Here is a 21,685-nt window from a genome sequence, read left to right as displayed (position 1 = left end):
GCAACACACACACACACAAATATATACACATATATTTACACGTCTGAGCAAATGCGGATGAATTTTCCAATCAGCAGAAAATGTCTGTGGTAATGAAGACTGGCGAGAGCTTTATCAGCAAATTCCAGCAATTCTAAATAGTTTGTATCCTAAAAATAAGTAAACAAATAAGTCAATTAACAAATTAACAAATTACAAACAATCAAAAGCAAAAAGGCACAATGTACTCTGCATCTCATTAAAGAGAAACATTGTTATTCTAGCTATAAGAAATAATATCAAACCATGTCCCAAGTAATGCATTTGTTGTCAGATTTTACCAATGAGAATGCTGGGAATTTGAGAAGCCTGGTTCAAGCTCCCAGAGTATGCTGTTGAAATCAAGATTTACCATCAAAGCCTTAAATCAGGATTGTATTTTCTAACATAAAGAACAGTATATAAAGGCAATGCATTTTTATTTATTTTACATAGCTATTAAAGTCTAAAAAGCTTCTAACAATATTTTTAACATGTTCCCAAAGATCAGAAATCAAGTTCCCCATACCCCCAAAACATGAAGGATGGGAACGAGTCTAATCATGCCAGGCTGTGGCTACTTTGCAAGGTGAGGGGATGCGACAGGCCTCACACAACACAAAAGTGGTATTTGGTTACGGCTCCAAGGGCTGGGTGATAATTGTTGTTTACAAGAGCCCTTAAAAGCCAGCAAAAGCTTAGTTATTTTTTTCTGCTTCTTCATTTTACACTACTTTGACAGCAGATCTCAATTCAGTAAAAAGCATCAATACAGTTTTTTGTTCAATCTTCGAAAAGGTGCTTGTTGCTGCTGCTCGCAGCTCATTACACAACAGTGGGATTAAAGTTATTGCACATTGTTTGGCCACTGCCATTTAGTAAACTACCCGACCATGAGAGTAAACCTTTATCTATGTTAATTGAAAAGTATTAGAATTTAAGATAGACTCTCATCCTACTTCCCTATGTAAATTACATATGTATTATCTTAACTGTTGTGAAAATTATTGAGAATACACTTTATTTTATCATAACTACAGGACACTAGCCTATACTTATAAGCATAAAATAAAAATTCCCTGCAAAAAGATAAGAAAAAAAAGGTGGTACAAATTTCTCATTTCCTTTTAAAAGACTGTAAAACATATGCTGTGTCATTTTTCCCCACACCTTTTAATAAATGTATTAATGAATGCAGCAACATCTATTCTGCTTTTTGCAAAACATTGTGTGCGACGGTGATTGTAATAGACAATGAAGCGCAGAAGAGTTTTGCCACTAAATTGGCAGAGGGGCGGAGGTAGAAAACCTTCATTCCTCTTACTTAGAAACAATAAAACGTTTAATAGGTGCTGAGAGACAATACCCCACAACTTGACAGCATGGTAATAGCCTGATCACAGGAAGCCACTGCTTCCTAAGATCAATGGTCCCTAAGGAAGTGAGAAAAAGTGCAGTTTACTTATTTATCTGTCACTGAAAAGAACAAATCACTACCATTAAAAAAAGAAATGTGACAAATAGCCAAATAATACCAACTTGTAGACATCTATTATTTTGATGCATCCCCACAGTTAGGCTACTGTCAGACTGACACTTTAGAAAACAAAATAGGGTTTTTAGCCAAAAAAAAATCTAAAAAATACACAATTCAGAACTCTATCCCTCATATTAAGCGAAAGTTGCTCACAATGTTTCTATCTAGAAGCCTTTAACAGAGAACTTTTATATATCCTACCACACACTCCTCTCTTTCTCCAAGTAATCATCCTTCAATCATTTGATCCATATTGGGCATAAGTGAGTGAAACCTACAAGTATAGATAACTATGCTTTCATGTTCTATATTAGCTTAATCAATTCCACCCAAAATGAATTATGTTACAGCATGTTTATACAGTAGTATGTCGTCTTCCTTTGGATTGAGTGGATACCTTGGAACGTCCTCTCAATATATTGGCCATGTAATGCTGCGAGTAACCCGTAGATAAGATTTCGTGCTTCCCCAGATTGTACTAGGTCAAGGTCAACGACTCGAACTTATGACTCCTTGACATGTGTGCGCTGTGTATACTTCCATACAGGAGAATAAATATAAACCCTGTGGAATTACAGTAGTGAAACAACTATGGGGATTGATCTGAGATCCAGAAGAGCACTAATATTTTCAGTATACACAGGATCTAATAGTGGAGGGAATGTGAGATAGGTTTGAAGACAGTTTACTCTGAATCTACCAAATGCTGGTACTAACAGAGATTTATTTCCAATTTGTTGGTAAAAAAACCAAAAAAAAAAAACAAACAACAATTTGTATCTTTATTTTTAGCCTATAAAACTTAATCAAATCTTACATAAAAAAAACATTTTGGGTATTCCAAAAATAGTAAGGAGAAATAGCGGATTCATTTTTAGTAAAACTCTCTGAGATTACTGTTTAAAAGTAGTAACTTTGCATAAGGTACTGTAAATTCTATCTAAGTAAACTATAATTAGTTATTTCATTACATATTATTTGTGAGGAACGCTTCTGTACTTTAAGATAAGGAATAGCATAACCATTAACATACACTGCAAGCATATAGGAATGTACGTAATGTATTCAAGGTCCTTGTTTAGCTTGGATCATTTGAAATATCTCAGCTGGAGACTAGGATTTCTGGGGCCTTTATATATACATAAACACTAATACCTCCTGTACAAACCTCTTTGCTGGAACTGAACATAAAGGAAGTTGCACACTCAATTGAATAGGCGGTCTCCAAGGCTTGTTTATAAACCCTATAGTTCTCAGAATTCAGCTGCTCCAAAAAAGATATTACAGACTCGTGAACATAGGGATATACAATACGAAACGGCAGGTCAAGAGATATCAGAAACAAAGCACTCATCAAGCTCTCCGGCAGCACACTACTTGCCTTAAGAGGACAAAAAAAAAAGAAAACATACATATAAGAAATATATAAATTCTAGGGCTGAAGATTTCATTTGCATCGTGGTTAGTTTCAGATAAATAAACAAGAGAATCACTTTTACTGTAAAAATATTTAAATGCCTCATGGTGAAATATTATATTTAAATATTTTATTGAGAAACATAGGCATAAATCCCTTCTATCAATGTGCCCAGTACAGATCCCTGAAGGACCAATTTGGAGAAGCTTATTCAGTGAGCTCTCTAGCTTTCTACGTTATAGTGTCTGTGCTGATTATAATTCCTAGCTCTACTGTAATGTCTTCAGAAATCAAACTCACTAAAGGGAGTCACTTTTGTGACTTAATGTGCTTAGCACAGCATGTATTTTCAATGACTAGGAATATGAGCAGAATATCAACCAATCCATTCTGTCCTCATTATTTTTAAGTCACTGAAGCTCAATGCTAACACATTGTGTGTTGCTTTTTTTACCTGTTTGTTCCGGAAAACTGCATTGTATGTAGTAAACCGTTTTATATTTGAAGTTAAAATACACACGCACAACACTATAGTGTTCAAATTGATGTACATTACAGCTACTATAACATTGTCATGCAGAAATTTGTGAAATACTTAATACAAGAAATAAGTGTGAACCAATAAACAGAGAAGCTTGCAGAATACATCTTAGGAACAGGCAGAGGGCAGCAGAGGACTGTCTATGGCACAAATGAGTTATTCAACTATAATAATGCATGCAGTGCATGCCTGCATCTAAACAAAATTTGGACACATAGATTCTGCAAACAAGTGAACTGTAACAAACATCTAGGTCATATTTTAAGAATGCAAAGTAAATATATTAGAAATATACTTGCTATTGTACAAAAAAAAAATACATAAAATTGAGGTTTTATACTTGTGAACTTGAAAAGTTCAGCAAACTACAGGCATAATTATGCCATAGATATGAAAAAAATGAACAGGTACACTTTTTATTTTTAGTTACTGCGGTTATAGCTGTGCATTATTACTGTTACTACGGAAATTTCTCTGCTGATTTTTGCTTGCAGCAAATATCTGCTTTGAAATTACTGCAGTAACGGTAATAGTGCGTGGGCCGTGTTGTTCTTAAGAACAACGCAAGGAGCTGAATCTACCCCCAAAGCTAGATTACAACTTTCTGGTACCTTTAATAAAAATATATATTTGAGTATTAGGTATAAAATAAGTGAAAATAAAATGGCAGCATTATTTTTTCTTTTATTTCTGTTGTGAGATCTATTTCTGTGTAAAGGTGGAGAGAGAGATCAAAGCTTAGCAAAGAGAGGTATAGAATTTTTCACATGCCATTTGGCAAGTAGTCATCAGGGGTGGTACTAGAATCTTTTAGAGTGAAACAGCAGTGGACTATCTACGTAGTGGCTGAATGGTTAAGTGATGAATGTCGCAACACTCATTTTTATTCGTACATACAAATTTAGAACTGGCAAAAAAATGTTATGCCATTACGCATTTTCGTCTGGCAAAACCCCTGACACCACTTGTTGTGACCTTGAAAGGATAGTATACAGTGAAAATCTGAATACTAGCACTTTTACATCTTTTCATTAATGGCCAAACAAGTAAGTGGTTACCTTAAAAATGACACTAGACTACCAGACAGTGGCATTACAGATTTGGACCAAATTACAAGTTGGGCAAGGAATTGTTTTCTTTTGTGTCATATTCAGACTGTTTTGTAATTATTATTTTTTTTAAGACTCTCATTCCAGTGAATCAAGAGGAATTTAATTGTTTTATGAGTGTATCTGAAGTTTCAAACCACATAATAAAAGCTCAAAAAAACACCCACCTGGCCAACTCCTTAGATAAACAAGTTTTAACATTAAATTGATCACATAGACAAATGATGTAAATTATGCTCATCCATTTATACAGGAAGAGCTTCACATATGTGTTCCTAATGCAAGTCAACAGACCAGACCCCTTTAAAATGTTGTAAAGCATCAAAGCTACTGAAGGAGGTTTAAATATAAACAGAATTCAGCACACATGTTCACAGTTGGTCAGTCTGGTGCAACCTGAATTTTATATTCATAACATTTAAGATAATGTTCATTCCAGCAAAGGAATTAAGAAGTAAACACAATGCTGCACAAACTACTCCATGTACATTATGTTCATCTCCATTCCAGTGTTTCAAATAAGGGTAATTGAGAGATCAATGTTGTGTGATATAGATAAGCAATTCCCCGCTGCAAACTTAGGCCTAAAGAGTGGGCACAATCCATCTTCAGCAGTAAAGTGCGGCTCAGAAATAAAGATTGCCAAGTGTAACCTGGGGTATTAATATTAACAAACACAATCTTAAGAAAGAAGCTTTAAAAGGTTTCTGCTTTTGAGGATTGTTCTTCATCTCTTACCTTTTCCACAGGGAGAAGTGTTTGCAGTAGTTGCATTGTAAAAAGAGAGATGCCGATAAATGCCATTCTGTGGTTCACAAGAGAAGAGTCAGGCTTCTCAGAACTATTGTTATTGTTATGATACAATATAGCCTCCCCAAGTGTATCAAGCACTAAAAGCAGTTTACATCTCTGTAAAAGGAAAAACACAAAAGTGAGTTCTTATTACATTATTGGAATAGGTTTAAATCATATAAAAAGAGTGTGAAAGTTAGAGCATCTGTAATCAAGAAAAAGCAACCCACTTAAAAAGTCATCTAAAAGTCTGTATTGTTGTCCATGCATATCCTTTGAAGGAAAAAATTGATGACAGGCAAAATGCAAAAAAAAGGCATTATAGACATAGTCATTTTTTACCAGCCCACTGTTATTGGTACAGCAACAAGCACTTCTGATTAGGCCTTTTCTACCATGATCAGCAAGGCAGTGCTTTAGGGGCATGTTTTTATTGATCCAAACTTAATAGAATGAACAGGTAATATCAAAATTCAATTTCTGGTCAACATAACATTAGCGCATATAGTGTTATTTCCATAATCACAATATTGCTCTCTCACCAGTTCTTGTCCTATGAGACTTCCATCCTCCCAAACATTTTCTGAAATGGTATTACCAAGGAGAAGCAAACTTTCACTAAGCAGTTCAAGAATGAGCATTATAAGTTTCCGCCTTTCTATATATTGAGAAAAAAGCAGAACATTATTTTCATTTAAACTATAAATAAATAATAAATATAAACAACACTAGATAAAAATACGTGCATAAAATATTGTAATTTAAAGAAAATAGCTGTTTGCTTCATTTTAGCCCTAAAATTCACTCACACATTTATTTCCTTTCACAAAACACATTGCTCACATGTGCACGTTAACAAGTATTGTAATGTATTTTCAAGTAGACACCATGTAGTGATGGACTGTGTAGGGTGCTGACAACACCCTCACGGGTTAGATCTTGGAACTAGATAATGAGTTTTACTTTAATTATTTTTTTTAGAGGCGTGACCTGTATTAATACATGCTGGTGTGCACAGACTTCAGAAGTGCACTGGTTTATTGTGCAAGAAGGCACTGTTTGGGAAGGAGCAAAGATTTGTACCAGCTGTTTGGAGAAGTTGGGTAAGGTGAGGCTGTTTGGAATAGACATACAGGAGCATCTATATTTTGCCGAAAGGTGCATTTTTACTCCGTAAACACACTTGTCTTCTGTACTTTTAAAGTGATGCAATTCTCACCATTATTATTATTATTTTCATCATCCTTTATTTGTAAGGCACCAGAACATTTCCGCAGTGCCGCACATATTACAAACAAAAGACCTTACAAGGAATAGCAGCACAAGACATTAAACAAGTACTACTAAGACTCCAAGAGCTCCAAGCAAGGCCATTACCAGTGTAGCTGGAGCAAAAGTAAATAAGTATTAAGACAGGAGGGAAGAGGAACCTGCTCGTAAGTGCTTACAATCTAAAGGGAGGGTAAAGAGACAACGGGCACAGGTAGGGGTCAGAGGAGGGGGAACTGGGGGGGGGGGGTGAGAGAGAGTGAGGTGAGTAAGTATAGAGACAAGGTTAGGTGGATAATTGATAGGCTTTTAACAACAGGTATGTTTTCAGCAACTGTTTGAAGGTGCACAGACTAGGGGAGAAATAGATAGTACGAGGGAGGTCATTCCAGTGGAAGGGGGCAGTTCGGGAGAAACCTTGGATTCGGGAGTTGGATGTGGTAATCAGAGTGGAGAAGAGGCGACGGTTATTGGCCGATCGCAAAGGACGGGAGGGAGCGTGTATGGAGAAGATGTTGGCGATGTATGGATCTGGAGTATAAGAGAAAACCATGTTGGTGAGGGTGAAAAGTTTGAAGAGGATTCTGCAGGGAAAGAGGAGCAAGTGGAAGGCAAGGAAGAGAGGGGAGGAAGAAGAAGAATAGCGTGAAAGGACGATAAGTATAGCAGCAGCATTATGTATAGATCGAAGGTGGGCGGTGGAGCACGGTGAGGAGAAGGTTACAATATAAGAGCATGGATAATGGATTTGGTGGCATCCTGGGATCGGAAGGGCCACATGCTGGCAATGTTACGTAGCTGGAAGCGACAGGATTGATCAAGAGATTGAATACGGGAGCAAATGGGGAGGTAGGAATTGAGGGTGATGCCCAAGAAGCAGAGTTGGGGAACAGAAGAGATGGTGGTATTGTTAACAGTGATTGAGAGATAAAGGTGGAATAAAGATCTAGAAGGAGGAAAGAAGATGAGTTCAGTTTTGGCAATATTAATTTTAAGAAAACACGAGGACATACAGGAGGAGATGGTGCCGTGGCAATCAAATACACGAGAGAGGAGGGGAGGGGAAAGATCAGGAGAAAGAGGTAGAGCTGAATGTCATCAGTGTATATGTGATACTGGAGGCTGAAGGAAGTGATTAGTTGACCCAGGGATGTAGTGTAGAGAAGAGCAGAGGGTCAAGAACAGAACCCTGTGGGATTCATACGGGGAGGGAGGAAGGGGGGAGGAGTAGCCAGAAGTGGAAACAGAGAAGGAGCAGTTGGCGAGATATGAGGAGAACCATGCAAGGACAGAGCCAGAGAGAGCAAATGAAAGTAGGGTCTGCAGCAGGAGGGGATAGACTTTAGTGTTTAAGGCCTCAGAGAAGTCCAGTAGGATGAGCAGGGATAAGTGGCCCCTGGATTTGGCCAAGAGGAGATTGTTGGTGACTTTGGCCACCCCCACCACTTGAATTCCCCCACAGTATTCTCCTGCCACTCCCACCACTCCTCCATCCTCTCCCTGGAGGGAAAGGATGGAGGAATGGTGGGGGTGGCAGAATAATACTGGTAGGAGGAGATATCGAGAGTGAGGGACTCAATTTTGGAAGGCAAAAAAAGAATGCAAATCAATGGCAGAAAGGCAGAGGCAGTGGGGGAGAGCTGAACGTGGGGAAGAGGCGGCAGGGATTAGAGGACTGAGAAGAAATTAGGGACTTGAAGGATTGTTTAGCGATGGAGAAGGAGAGCTAAAAGAACACTTTTGAAGGAAGCGGGTAAATATGGAGTGTCAATGTTGGGGTATAGGGAGGCGGGGACACACTGTTATGCATCTAGAAGTGCTACATAAACATACAACTGACCTGATTTTAGTAGTGGTGCAGCACTTTCCAAAATGAAAACACAGAATTGAGGAAGGCTGAGCTGTTGAAACTGTAGATCTAAAGTATCTTCATTTTCAACTTCTGGGCCTCTGTCCAATGGAGACAAATGTGACGTCCTGGAGTTTACATGAGCATGAATGCTGTTACAACTTTTAAACAAATTCATAACAATTAAACATTTTGTTGTAGCTATAACAGACTGTACATAGAGATCAAATGTATTATATTATAGGTGCTTTGAAAACCATTCAGTCTCCATCTCTTTTTCAGTTAAGAATTACATGGCCTATTTTTTAAGGATTATATTTTTTGTAAGTCCCATTCATAAAGCCCCTAACCCCAAACAATAAAGATGTAGTAGACCATAAAGTAATAAAAATTTAAATGAAATCTAAATAAAATTATTCTTCCACTTTGGTCAACATTTTGTTTAACCACATCTGGCTACTATTATAGCAGTGATCTTTTTGGATAAGTCTCTTAACTTTCATCACCAAGAGGGAACAGTATTTACACATTTCTCCTTGGAAAATTTTTCAAACTTGGTCAGGTTAGTTAGAGAGAGGTGATGGACAGCATTTTTTAGACTGGCCCACTATTTTCTTTTTATTTAATTTTATTTATTTTAATCCACTCCAGCGTTGCTATTGAAGTGTGCTTCATTGTCCTGCTGAAAGACAAACTTCCTCACCAGTTGGAGTTTTAGGTAGCAAATTTGTCTGAGAGTCTGTAATGTGCACTATTCTTCATCTTCCAAAAAATCCTTACAATACTGCCAGTTTCTGCCACTGAAAAACATCCCCATGACATGATGGTACAATCATCATACTGAACAATGTGGATGGTGTTACCTGGCTGGTTTGCACCGTCCATACTACTTCGGATTCAGGCCACAAACTTCCACATAAGTCTCAGCAGATCACCAGAATTTTTGACATATGCAGAGTCTTTTAGATTGTGTTTTGCTAGCTCTTTGCGAGCAAGGATATAGGCTTTTTTTAGCCAGTGTTTGTTCCTTGTGAGCCTTCCATAAAAGTTTTTTTTTATTTTTATAAAAATGGTTTTGCTTTACCATTGATATGCCTCAGTTCTCACAGAAAATGGACAATGGACTGTGGTCAGGTTACCTTTTAGTCTTTTAAGGTTAAACCCGATGGTACTCTTTCCTTCAGATACCCCTCTCTCTCCTGTGTATATATTATGTATATTATGTTTAAAATCTATGTACCACATCCCTGTAATAACTGTAGCTACCCTAGGGGAAGTCTGATACCACAAAGACTGATTTGATGCTCCAAAAAGGTGCACCAAACAGCGACTCTTGTCACTGCTGGTAGCAGGGCTATATATTATTCGTGTCAGCAAGACATCCCCAGCAACAACTGTTAGCTTGAAGCTCACAAAATCTGCAGAGAACCATTATTGAGTTTATCCAGGGAGAATATCATCTGTGACTACATCTCCTTTGTAGAGATAAAGTATTTGCAGACATTGTGGAACTGGCACTGGCAGGGGTCTAAGATGGAGAGGAGCAGCCCCTGAGTCCCAAACCAGCACCCAGGAGATCAGAATCTCCAATCAAGGAGCCAGAAGATGGAGAGCGCATCCTGAACTAAGAGATAACATGCATGGGAACCAGTCTGGAGACCAGAGGAGAAATTCAGTGGTGACATCATGGAAGCTGGAAATCAAGACTAGCTAGGGTTAACCGCTCCTGCTGAACTAGTCAAGAAGTAGAGACTACGAGGACTAGCAAACTTCTTCTTTTGCCTTCATTCTCTGCTAGTCTTGTGGGTGTTTGTGCCTGTCGATAATGGGTTAACAGTGAAGCAGCAACCGATTGGAACCCGAAACAGTTACCAAAGGGTTGGCTATAAAGAGACTGATATCATATTATATTGTTTTCCTGGTGTGCTATGTTACAACTGTTATAATGTGATTTTTAGCCCTATGTTTAAAAGTGATACAGCATTGTTGGAGCAAACTTTATTTGGAAATTTCTCACAACCACTATACTGGATTTAGGCGACAGGCTGAAAGCTAGCCCCAGTGAGAGCTGACTTGATGCTGCAGTCGCTGATGGTTAACTATGGGTGCACTCTTTACTGGTGGGTGTGGGCAAACAGCCCTGAACTCCCTGATATCCTGAAAGTCGGACACTTAGTTAAGCAGGGCTGTAATTTCATACTCCAACGTCTGAATAATGGCCTGTACTGGGATGTCCAATGCATTTGTACTCGTTGTGTCACTCTACATCATATCTCTTATTTGTTTGGAATGCTCTTTCATCTTAATTTTGTTTTTTGGAAAGCAAAAATACAAAATAATAACAGTAGCTATGTTATGGTTATGAATACTGTTAAAAATTAGCAATTTCATTTTTCAATTTTTATTAGTTTTCATAAAAAAATTTAAATATATCTTATTGATTTGATATAATATGCAATACATTGTAGTCCCAAATCCTCTTTCAAACTACTTTAAATTAATAATCTGCAGCAGTAAGTTTTGAAAAATGTTTTGGGTGAGTAATAATTTTTCAAGGCACTGTTTATATTGGATGCTGTAAAATTCAGTAGATAATGATATCCTGGTATAGTTTAGAGTAAAAACAATATTTCATTGGAGTGCCCTTATGTAAACACAAGGGGTCTTAGTATCTTTTTGAAACTTTGTTTTGGTTTCTAGTCTTAATATAGAACATTATACAACAATAATCAATAAATACCCTATTAAACTTAAAAGGAAAGAAGTATGGAGGAACCAATTTCAATCACAACCTAAAATTTTAAAATGCAATGATTCTTATGGAAATATGATGTAATATTTTCCTTTCTAGTTCACACCAGTGGTTCTCATATTTAACGGGCATCAAACATTCATTACCAACAAGAACCAAAATGTTTGATAAACCTTGTCTATATTCAGTGAGATGTGTACGAATACCAGACTGTAAATAGTAATGATTTTTGTACAAATTGATACATTGCATAAATAGACATAATTAATATCATACACATATCTATTGTCTAGAACTACTAACCTAGAGGGTGTAATATCCCAATCTTGACCATCCCCACTAAGTCGTTGGCTAGTACGCCCCACCGCTGATGGCCGGAGATGCTCATTTTCAGGAGAAGGATCTTGAGAATTACGAGTTGCTGAAGTATGGTGTGATACAGAAGAGTTCTGGGAAATCACTTCTGTAAAATGTTCATGGGTAGAAATAAATGCTGAAGCTTGAGTTTTAAATATAAAACACATAAGTAATGTAACAAATGAATACTTCTGAAAACTACGGATTCATTAAAAGAAAAATATGGAATAAAGCTGGGTAGACGCTACAGGTTACTCAACCAAATATCGTGCCAATCACAGAATAAACGACCGCTGAGTCCGATATCGATCATGTTTTATCAAACCAAAGCACTTCATATCGTTTGATATAAACAGACAAAAATCACTATCAAAGATGAAACGATGTTGGACAAATGTGGACAAAAGTGTGTATACAACCAGCAGTCTAGGCAGTTCTCTATAGAGTGTGCAGAGTCACAAACTTTTCAGCAGATGGTTATAACAGATAAAGTGCACGGATCTGAGGGAAAATCATGTAGGTGTGTACTGTACACATGAATCAGCATGCTCATTGGGATTTTCAGTCCTTTGTAAAATCATTACAGAAATCGCATCTGCAGTAATTTTCTGTAGTGCGTGCCCAGCTTAATATCTTAATTTCATCTTTGACATTTAATACTAGGTTTAAGACAATACAATTACAAATTTATTTAACATTAGTGCTTCATTGCCTATTTGTAGTTGATACAATACCTATAAATGACACACTCAGTAAACAATAGAATAACTATCTTTAACACAAATAACAGCTCCATTTCCAGTTATTGAAATCATTTGCAACTACTTGAAAAGATTATGCTTACCTTGTTTAGTACTTAAAAACCCAGGGTCTCTGTGAAAGTTTAGCCTGCTTCTTAGCAGTGTACATAAGTGATGCAGACAGGAAGCAGACTGGAATGCCAAATGTCGTTGCCCATCTTTTTCAAAAGCAAGGCCCAGTAGAGATAGAAGGCTCTAAAGGAATCATACATTTGTCACATATTCTAAAATACATTATCTGATACACCAATTTCATAAACAAGTCCAATTCAATCTGATGCTACAGTCATTACAGCTTCCAAAATTATATTCAGAACACCAAAAAATTGTAAATACATGTCTTTAAGTAGTAAAAATGAAAATTATTTGGACTAAAAGGATATGTTTTTTGTTTTTTTGTTTTTTTTTTTTTAAAAAAATCACATTTTGACATGTAATGAAAAAGTAGAGGTCAAGGGCAAGTTGGTTGAACCTTTTACACAGGCTGCATAATCCTGCATTTTTCTAATTACGATAAAGATACCAAATCATGCCACATTAGCTCCATCCACTAACGTAGTGCAAGGCACACAAATGTCACTTGCTAAAAAGAGTGTTTTGTCATATTCAGTTTGCGATACACCATGGCTTTTATTTTAAAACAATAAATGTCATAAAAGTCACTGTAAAAAAGACAACAGCACAACTATTCATTTCCCACACAATTTATCTGATGGAATAATTGAGAAAATAGACAGACCTCAGTATGAAAACACTGGCATTGTTACTTAATTTTCCTGTGGTATTTCTAAAACTAAACCTATTCTTCCACTCTTGCTCAAAAGTACAAATTCACAAGTAGTTTAAAACACCCACAAGTAGTGCCTTACCTATGCTGACATTTTTATGAGTAAATAAAACATCTTCTTGATAGTCAATAGATCTTTCTTTCAACAATCATACTGCACAGATACATCCTCATTTAACAATTATTTCAGCCAGTAACAACTTAGAATGGCTCAAAAAAAAGCCCCACAACATATCACACTAAGGTATCACACAGTATCCATTGACTTCCACGGGACTAACCCAGAAATGTTGGCAAGGACACCACAGGGGAGGTGTGGAGGGACAGCTCATTTTCACTCCCCCTCCAACCTCTATCTCAAGCACCCACCAATGTCTAAGAAGGAAAGACCAAGAGGTTTGCCTGGGAAAAGGGAAAACACTGTGGAAATTTAAACCTGGATAAAAGGAGTCACAAGGGTGGATGGGGTGTTCATTTTGAGGACTGATTCCTTGAAGGTGGATGGCTGGCTGGGGTTGAGATTCTGTTCTCTACCAGCACATTACATTCTGCAGCTGAGGAAAATCCATGGGTCTTGGATTCTGCAAGGTAGGAAAGCCAGGTGACTAACTCCTTAAGCTAGTAGGGTAAGTGGTAGATAATGTGGTAAAGTTGCTTGGCATTTATTTACTGTTTGTATATATTTTAATGATTGTTTTTATTACAATACATGTATTGCTGTACTTTCTAACTGCATTTGCCTGGTTGACTATGAGAACCCTAGTAGGTACTGGGTAGGCTTCCCTGGCATAGTATTGCATTGTTCTGCAAACAAAAGTGTACAACATCTTTAATATTTAAAGGGGTATTGCATTTCTACCATCATATTAGAACATGCATTTTAGTACTATATTAAATATTTAAGAGATATATTAACACCATACTTGTACACAGACCTGAATAAGAAGAAAAGTCAGATAGCAACGCTAACAGTATTTCAAACTATTTCACAGATTTTGTTATATTCATTTAAAAAAATAATCAAAATGTACTTGCTCAAATAGGTGGATTTTAGTGGATGATTTTAACTGTAGTTTATTTTCTACTCTTGGTCAAAAAAGCAGAAAATAATTTTCAATTAAATATAGAATACTGTATTTTCAGCTGTACTGTACATTACATGGATAAAAAAAATATATAATTTTAATAAACACCGGAGCTCAAATAATAAATATAAAGATTATATACAGGGGTGTCTAAATTACATGAATATTACAAGTCACTCTTAGTAGTTGTGACAGATGTTTTATACAGTCCACAAATTCAGAAGTCACTTGTAATATCCTTATTCAAGAGGTATGCAAACACAACTACTAGAGAGAACTTCAATAAAACATATGCCTTTTCTACATCAGAACAAACAGACAGAAAAAGAATAATCATGTTGTCAGTGTTTGGCTAACCTTCACAATCTTTGGTCTTTGAAGAAAGATTTCAGCCGGAAAATCTTCCATAACAACATCCTGTAGTAGCTGGCAACTTCTCCAGATTAAGCTGTGGTTTTTGCTTTTCAGTGAGCTAAAAATAGTAATAAGTTAGCAATGTCCAATGCAAACAGAATTGCAACCTTCAATACAAAAGTATTAAATAAAAAACAGCATAATAATGAACAAATAATATACAGAATGCATAACAATATAAACTCAATGACCAGGTACTTGTGTGGGCATTTACTCAAAAAAGTGTTACATCACACAAAAAAAACAACCAAACACCACCAGCTTCTATTGTTGACCCCTGTCAGGATCAATCTATAGTAGTGTCTCCAAACTGTGGTCCTCAAGCCCCCTAAGCATAATCGTGTTTGAGAAGAGACATTGTCGGAATTACTGATGGAGCAGCCCATGCAACTGCTATGGGGTCCAGTCCACTCTTCTGAACATGCTGGAGGTCAGCTCATGCACATTTAAGCCCTGCTTGTGTTTTTAGTTCCCTGCCCTCCTGAATGGACAGACCAGCATTGTTCCGTGGTTTTAATCTAAATTATTTATTTATATTAATGGATTGTTAAAACATTTGGAAGGTAGTGGCTGCTTCTTAAATATACTGACATCACTTCAGTGAATAGTAAAAGTAGCAACATTATAGCACTTTTTAAGGATTTTGGAAACCACCTCGGACCAATTTATAAACCTTTCATATTGGTGTCTTTGGCTTTATATAGGCATTGAATGTCTTACCATATCTAACATAAAGCTAAAAACAATACACTGTGTTCTACTGTCCAGTAAAATGGCTACAATTACTGTGTAAATACTCACAAAAAGCAACTTGTTTAAAACATAAAATTATACAACAAAGTTTTTTGAAAGTTTCTTCAACAAATAAAAACAAACAAACACAAGATAGTTGCCCATTAAATTTGTGCACAAACCAAAGAAAAGACTTTTCAATGACATTACCCATAAAATCACATGACAAACTATATCACTGATTATGTTGCGAATGGTTACATTCCATGCATTATCCATTAGAAATTTCTGATATCTTACAAAATCTCCATTGGATCAATACCAGCATATATAGTATCACCAAAATTAATTTCATATAATGTAATAAAAAGTATTATTGTGATACTTAAATATAATGCACATGGCAGAAAAATTGCAATGTGCTTAACTATATTAGGCATTACTACACAGTATTTGTCAGTGTAGCGTGCTTCAGTGAGCTCTATTCCCCGCAATAGATACGCAACTACTGCCTCATTATGACATTTGTTTGGATTGAATTTGCTCCATTTGTGATGTCCAACTCCAATCTGTAACTCTTTTTTTTTTTTTTTTTTTTTTTAAATCAATGTAAACAAATAGTGGTAATGTCACAAAATACACTTTAAATTATAATATTCATAATAAATTCAAAGCAAGGTAATCTCAAAATAGATTTCATACAAGGAATAATCTGGAAACATGGATATGCCGATATGTTAACTGAAACTCAGCTATACTTACAGATCCAATCTAATGGCTGGTGATGTGCGATTATTTAATACTGAATGATGTACATTGGCTATTGTAACCCTTGTCTGCCCCCCCCCCCCCCACAAAAAATTTTTTTGCAAAACCAGTTTTCAGAATAGAAAACAGAATCTTTAGTGGTATCTATGTTTTTAAAACTTTGTATTAAAGATTTATACATAATTACACTGTGGAACTCATTTAGTCGTCATTCAAAATCTGCACCCCTTGCATTGCAAGATGGACAATCCATGTGCAAATTTGCATAATTTTGCTAAATTTGCTCCTAATTCTAAATGAGACTCTGTATTGTTCTGCACACAAGTACAATTAGATGCACTCTGGTAATCTTATAAAAAATGACCAGGTGACAGTGAGGGGAACTGTAGGTGAAGAACACAGTACTCGTGGGAATTTTATTTAGGTAATATGTGAAGTTAGGGTCATACAAGATAACTATCAATCAAAGATAGACAAACAAAATAAAGTTAAGCACTCTGGCAGAACTAAAACGAGTATGACCATCAAATGATCAGAGCACAATTCACATAAATGTGTGACGGGATGAAGAAGGTGTGTACATATGCAATCAGTACAAAGTGTAAAGGTGTGCGAAACTTGCCTGATCAATATCGCATAAAACCATACAAGTACGCAGAATGAAAATACCTGATCAGTTCGAACAACACAAATCTAAAGTGAAGTGAAAACCAATCAGTGTATCAACTAGTGCTCAAAAGTGGACAGATAGAATGTAAAACACATTATAGATCATTGAATGTTGGCAGTGCCAAACAATACTAATGTGAATAGATATATGCACACTAAAAGGGATATCCTAATGCATATACCCAAAATAAAAGAGTCATGACAGTAGTTGCTGAAATATAAATTCTCAAGAGTCAATTTAATTGGTGAATCATATTGTTGTAAATACTAAGGGCAATGTGGACATGAAACCCAGAGGGCGGTAATGAGACCAATATCAAATTCACAGATTAACAACAGATGGGTAAGTAGCTGATATACTGCATATATGCGAGCTTGTTAATGGTGCATAATGAAGAGTGCCTGAAGATAGCTTAAATCAAGGCGAAGCTCTGGAGAGCTTAGTGTATCTAAGCAAATCAGTCAAAGGTAATAGATGTTATATGTGGAAAGAGTGGTATTAAGGCTCATAATAGCTCACAGTACATCTATAACCTGGATTATAATTGGGCACCCAGATGCAAAAATGTATTATAATTAAAAGAGATAAAATAAAACAAACAATCAAAATGAGTAAAAACAAAGCAACAAATGAAAGCTCTCACATAAATTTAAACCCAATGATGAGGAAGACAAGTCGCGTGCAATGAAAATCATACCAAAAGGTCACACTAACCATTAACATAAAGGCACTAGGTACCAAAAGGAATCTTTGTAAACTAAGGTTCGCATTAATATAATAATATTAGGGTAGTATTTTTATTTACAAACGTATATTTCCTTCCTCAGGATTTATTTGAACAGATTCTATGGCAGTTAAAGAACTCCCAAGACTAAAATACATGTTGCCTTCACGCCATGAATATATATAATTCCACACACTAAAATTATTTGAATGATATGAATCCATTTTATACACTACAACATTTAAGTGTTAATTTTCTGCCAATTAAGTATGCTGTGCCTTGTTTGGTTGACACAGGTTAAAAAAGATACCTATTTGTAATGTTTTTTACACGGTTATCCTCTTTTAAGGAAGCTGCATGATACTGTGAAATGCGTTAAATTGCCATTGAGAGATGTTTATTTTTTTTTAGCAGTACCTTATTGATATCCAGAAGTCTTTCTTTGACGCTTAACTTTGAGCATAATTATTCATATCAATTTAACATTGTGGAGGATCAGTGGCAAGACATGGGGCTAGATTTACTAAGCTGCGGGTTTGAAAAAGTGGGGATGTTGCCTATGGCAACCAATCAGATTCTAGCTGTCATTTTGTAGAAGGTACTAAATAAATGAAAGCTAGAATCTGATTGGTTGCTATAGGCAACATTCCCACTTTTTCAAACCCGCAGCTTAGTAAATCTAGCCCATGGTGTTCTTAAGTAAACGAGAAAAAGACTATAGATAACGAGAGTGTGCATTGTTATGTCCAGCAAGAACCTTTACTAGGCTCGTATCGATATACAGGACACTTGTATCGTTTGCAGGTATCTGTCATTTACTTGCAATTAGTTTGCGATGTGGGATAAACAAATCAAGCTACACTGCTGCCCAAATTAAGGATTTCTGTGAGATGTACATTGGCTATTGTAGCCCGCAGGTATCTGTGTGACTTACATCCACTACAGCCATAACTGCCTGTGATTACTATCTGAATTCAACAAATGAAAGTTACTCTGCATCGCTAACAAACAGCAGGACAGAACTTTTATGAATGTACATTATGAAAGAAATTAAGTATGCGATTCACATCTTTGTAATAATATTAAAAGCTGCAATTGAAACATATGGATAAACTTTTATGGTTTTGTTATTTTCTGTGACTGTATTTCTGTTTTAATATTGTACTAATTGGTAAACAAATATTGGTATATCAAATAAAAAGGTGCATATGTTTATTCAATTATATTTATATAATCCATAAAAATACAGCACTGCAAAATCCTCACTGATCTTTTTTACAATTTTGGCGATTCATAATAAGATTACACTACACAATATAGGAGACAGTGATATAACATAATTACTTGATTTTAATGCATTTTTAGAAAATCTTTAACTTAATTAATAAATGCATTAATGTTATTAGTTCTGTAACATTCCTGAGGTAGAACAGGAATGTTACAGAACTAATAACAATTATCTGATTATCTTGTGCTGAATTTAGATCCAAGTGCTGATTTATTCTTTCATTTTCTACTTATGTAAAAATATGCTGACATAACTTGAGCTGACAATTGAAATACATTTGTTATGAGCTGAGTGCATGCTATAGCTCTTTTAACCCTCAGTTCAGCTTTAAAATAAACTGACCTCAGTGGCATTCATGGGATTACAGACAGGATAACTGATGTTCAAAGACAAAAAAAAACAACAGTCATCTTAATCTAAAATATAGTATTTCTGATAAACTCCCACCCCAACAAGGTTGAAAAAGTTTGTCACCACACTCAGCAGCAGCTCAGGAGAGTCCTAGATTGCAAACAATTTCTATAGTGACCATTTGGAAACAGAGGAGAGCCCTGTTCCTTGACAGAGGGAACCATGACAAATAATCATGGTTGTTGGCTAAAGAAGGAGTTTGGGCTTTATGCTTTGACGCTAGAGCATAAAGTGGTATGCAGCTTAGCTGTCCCTTTTTTATAGAGATGTGAGTGCCCTAGAGAGGCGCTACCTTTGTTTTTTCTTTCTTGCAAAGAGTGTAATTCACCTTAAAAACCCTTATGAGTGCTTAAGCATTGTCACAAGACCTAAGGATTGAAGCTAACCCCCATCACTAATAGGTGACAGGATTTTCAACAAACAAGTTGTCATTTCAGTTTAAGTGTATTTTCAAGGGTTTATTACATCAAAAACTCACTTTTGTTTCTTTAGTTATTATATGGACATTCATTGTCAGTCAATATCGGAGAGAGAATAGTAGGACAACTTGGAAAACTTACTTTTTCTTCATTATTATAGGTGACAATGGGAGCTCTGCACTATTGATCAGCAACACATATAATAACAGAAGACTTGATCATAACGCAAATACAGCTTTCCCAACTCTCACATTCTATTGGCAGGTGTCCCTCCATCACTTATTTCCTGCCACAGTCTCCAGAATGCCTCCTATAATGAACTCTCCATTCTAGTAGCTTCACATACTGAATATTTTGCCAATTCAGAAACAAGTACAGTGAGTGGTGGGTGGACCCCATAAAAACTCATTTACCATGTATATCTAGTCAATACACAGCATTCTATTATTTTTGTTTTCTTTTTCAACTTGCATGCATTACTTCCAGATTTACTATACTGGCTACTCCGCTTTCTCACTAGGACTAAGATTTACTAAATCCAACAATAAAAGGAAAAAAACAAGAGTTCTTAAAATATCAGAATATTTGATCATTAAATGTTGGCGCTAATTTCATGATGATGTTAATCTACCTTAACAATATGTGCTTATTTGATGGAATGAATTTGTTGAATGGTGCAATCATTTACTGAACCCATGGACTTAAACACGAAAGAACGACTAGCTGAGTATTGATGGCAGTGAGTGAGCTAGATACATGGTAATCTTTATGAATAGTGTAGATCTCCAATTTCTTCGAAAAACAAAATTATATCTTAAAAACTGCAAAAATCCAGGAATCCCAGCACACGATCATTGAATTACAGCACTGCATTTAGCCCCAGCACTATTTAAACAGATATCTTTAAAATCACAGCTATTTAATTTGGAAAATTTTCTTACAGATCTAATGTCAAGGTTTTTACTTTCTCAGTATGTACTAGTATACGGAGTAAAAATATGCATTTTTAAAAGGTAGAAAGCATTTACTGTATCTCAAAAATGCTTTCAGTAGTTAAAATATAAAAATAACAAATATAATTGCTCTTTGCTTTTTTTATTTTTGACATCTAGCAAAAAGAGAGAACCTCTGTCAAGCCTAAAAAAATCATCTTACTATGCATTTATTCAGTAGGCAGAAATGAAGATAAAATGTAACTTTTTGGCATTCTAGAAATCACTGGTAGTTACTTGCTGTCGGAGAGAGCGCAGACTGTTTTTTACTGGCTTTATTCTGATGCATTAAAAACAATTCTTGAATAACTCTTTGAAAGATAAAAATAAATTCAGAAATGCAAATGAATGATCAAGTGGCTGAGAAATTAAAAAGCACTTACACTTGTGTCTGTACTCACTAAAACACTGTAGCAGACAGGCAAATGGTATTCAAGTGTTACACATGCCTTCTCATAATTAAAATGATTGAAGCATAGGACTATTTATTTAAGCGATTTACAAAAACAATGACAGCAAGCAAACCACACTTGTAAAATTAAATAGAACAGAAAATGTGCGTTAATATGGAGACACCAGCACAGAATTCTGGTCAAGAGCAAGAGACGAGTCACAATTTAAACACTATACGGCTACAAAGATTTCAATCATTCCAGAAGATTGTGTTGCCATCGGTTACATGAAGAGAAGAGAAATTAAATTGCACTTCAAATCTCAATTGACTTAGCTTTTTTACATGATGCAGACTCAAATGTCACCACATAGCAAGGCTAAACAAAAAACACCTTTGGGAATAAAGGTTTATGAACAGCACTAAATTCTCGGCGGACTGTAACAAAGCTTCTATATTCTTAGTATTTATTCCTTGTATCACTTGCCTGATAACTACATATCTTTTGCCTGTTTGTTTTGCTCAGGGGAGTTGACAAATATATGCATGTTACTGCACCATTT

The 21,685-nt window shown here is 35.8% G+C and overlaps 1 protein-coding gene across 1 annotated transcript in view; it reads right to left on the bottom strand.

Moving 5' to 3' along the window:
- Window positions 1–21,685, bottom strand: part of RTTN (rotatin) — a 137,858-nt gene that overhangs the window by 100,935 nt on the left and 15,238 nt on the right. Inside the window, exons 7-14 of the mRNA XM_075213246.1 lie at window positions 14,671–14,785; window positions 12,486–12,636; window positions 11,588–11,747; window positions 8,524–8,660; window positions 5,957–6,072; window positions 5,361–5,531; window positions 2,724–2,936; window positions 40–149 (exon numbers count right to left, since the gene is read on the bottom strand). Coding sequence (XP_075069347.1) covers window positions 40–149; window positions 2,724–2,936; window positions 5,361–5,531; window positions 5,957–6,072; window positions 8,524–8,660; window positions 11,588–11,747; window positions 12,486–12,636; window positions 14,671–14,785 — 1,173 coding nt within the window. The remainder of the gene's footprint in view (window positions 1–39; window positions 150–2,723; window positions 2,937–5,360; window positions 5,532–5,956; window positions 6,073–8,523; window positions 8,661–11,587; window positions 11,748–12,485; window positions 12,637–14,670; window positions 14,786–21,685) is intronic.

The sequence above is a fragment of the Mixophyes fleayi genome, chromosome 5, assembly GCF_038048845.1.
Source record: "Mixophyes fleayi isolate aMixFle1 chromosome 5, aMixFle1.hap1, whole genome shotgun sequence".
In the NCBI taxonomy this organism is placed as follows: Eukaryota; Metazoa; Chordata; class Amphibia; order Anura; family Limnodynastidae; genus Mixophyes; species Mixophyes fleayi.
Note: the sequence above shows the minus strand (reverse complement) of the source record. Positions and strands in the feature narration are given on the sequence as shown.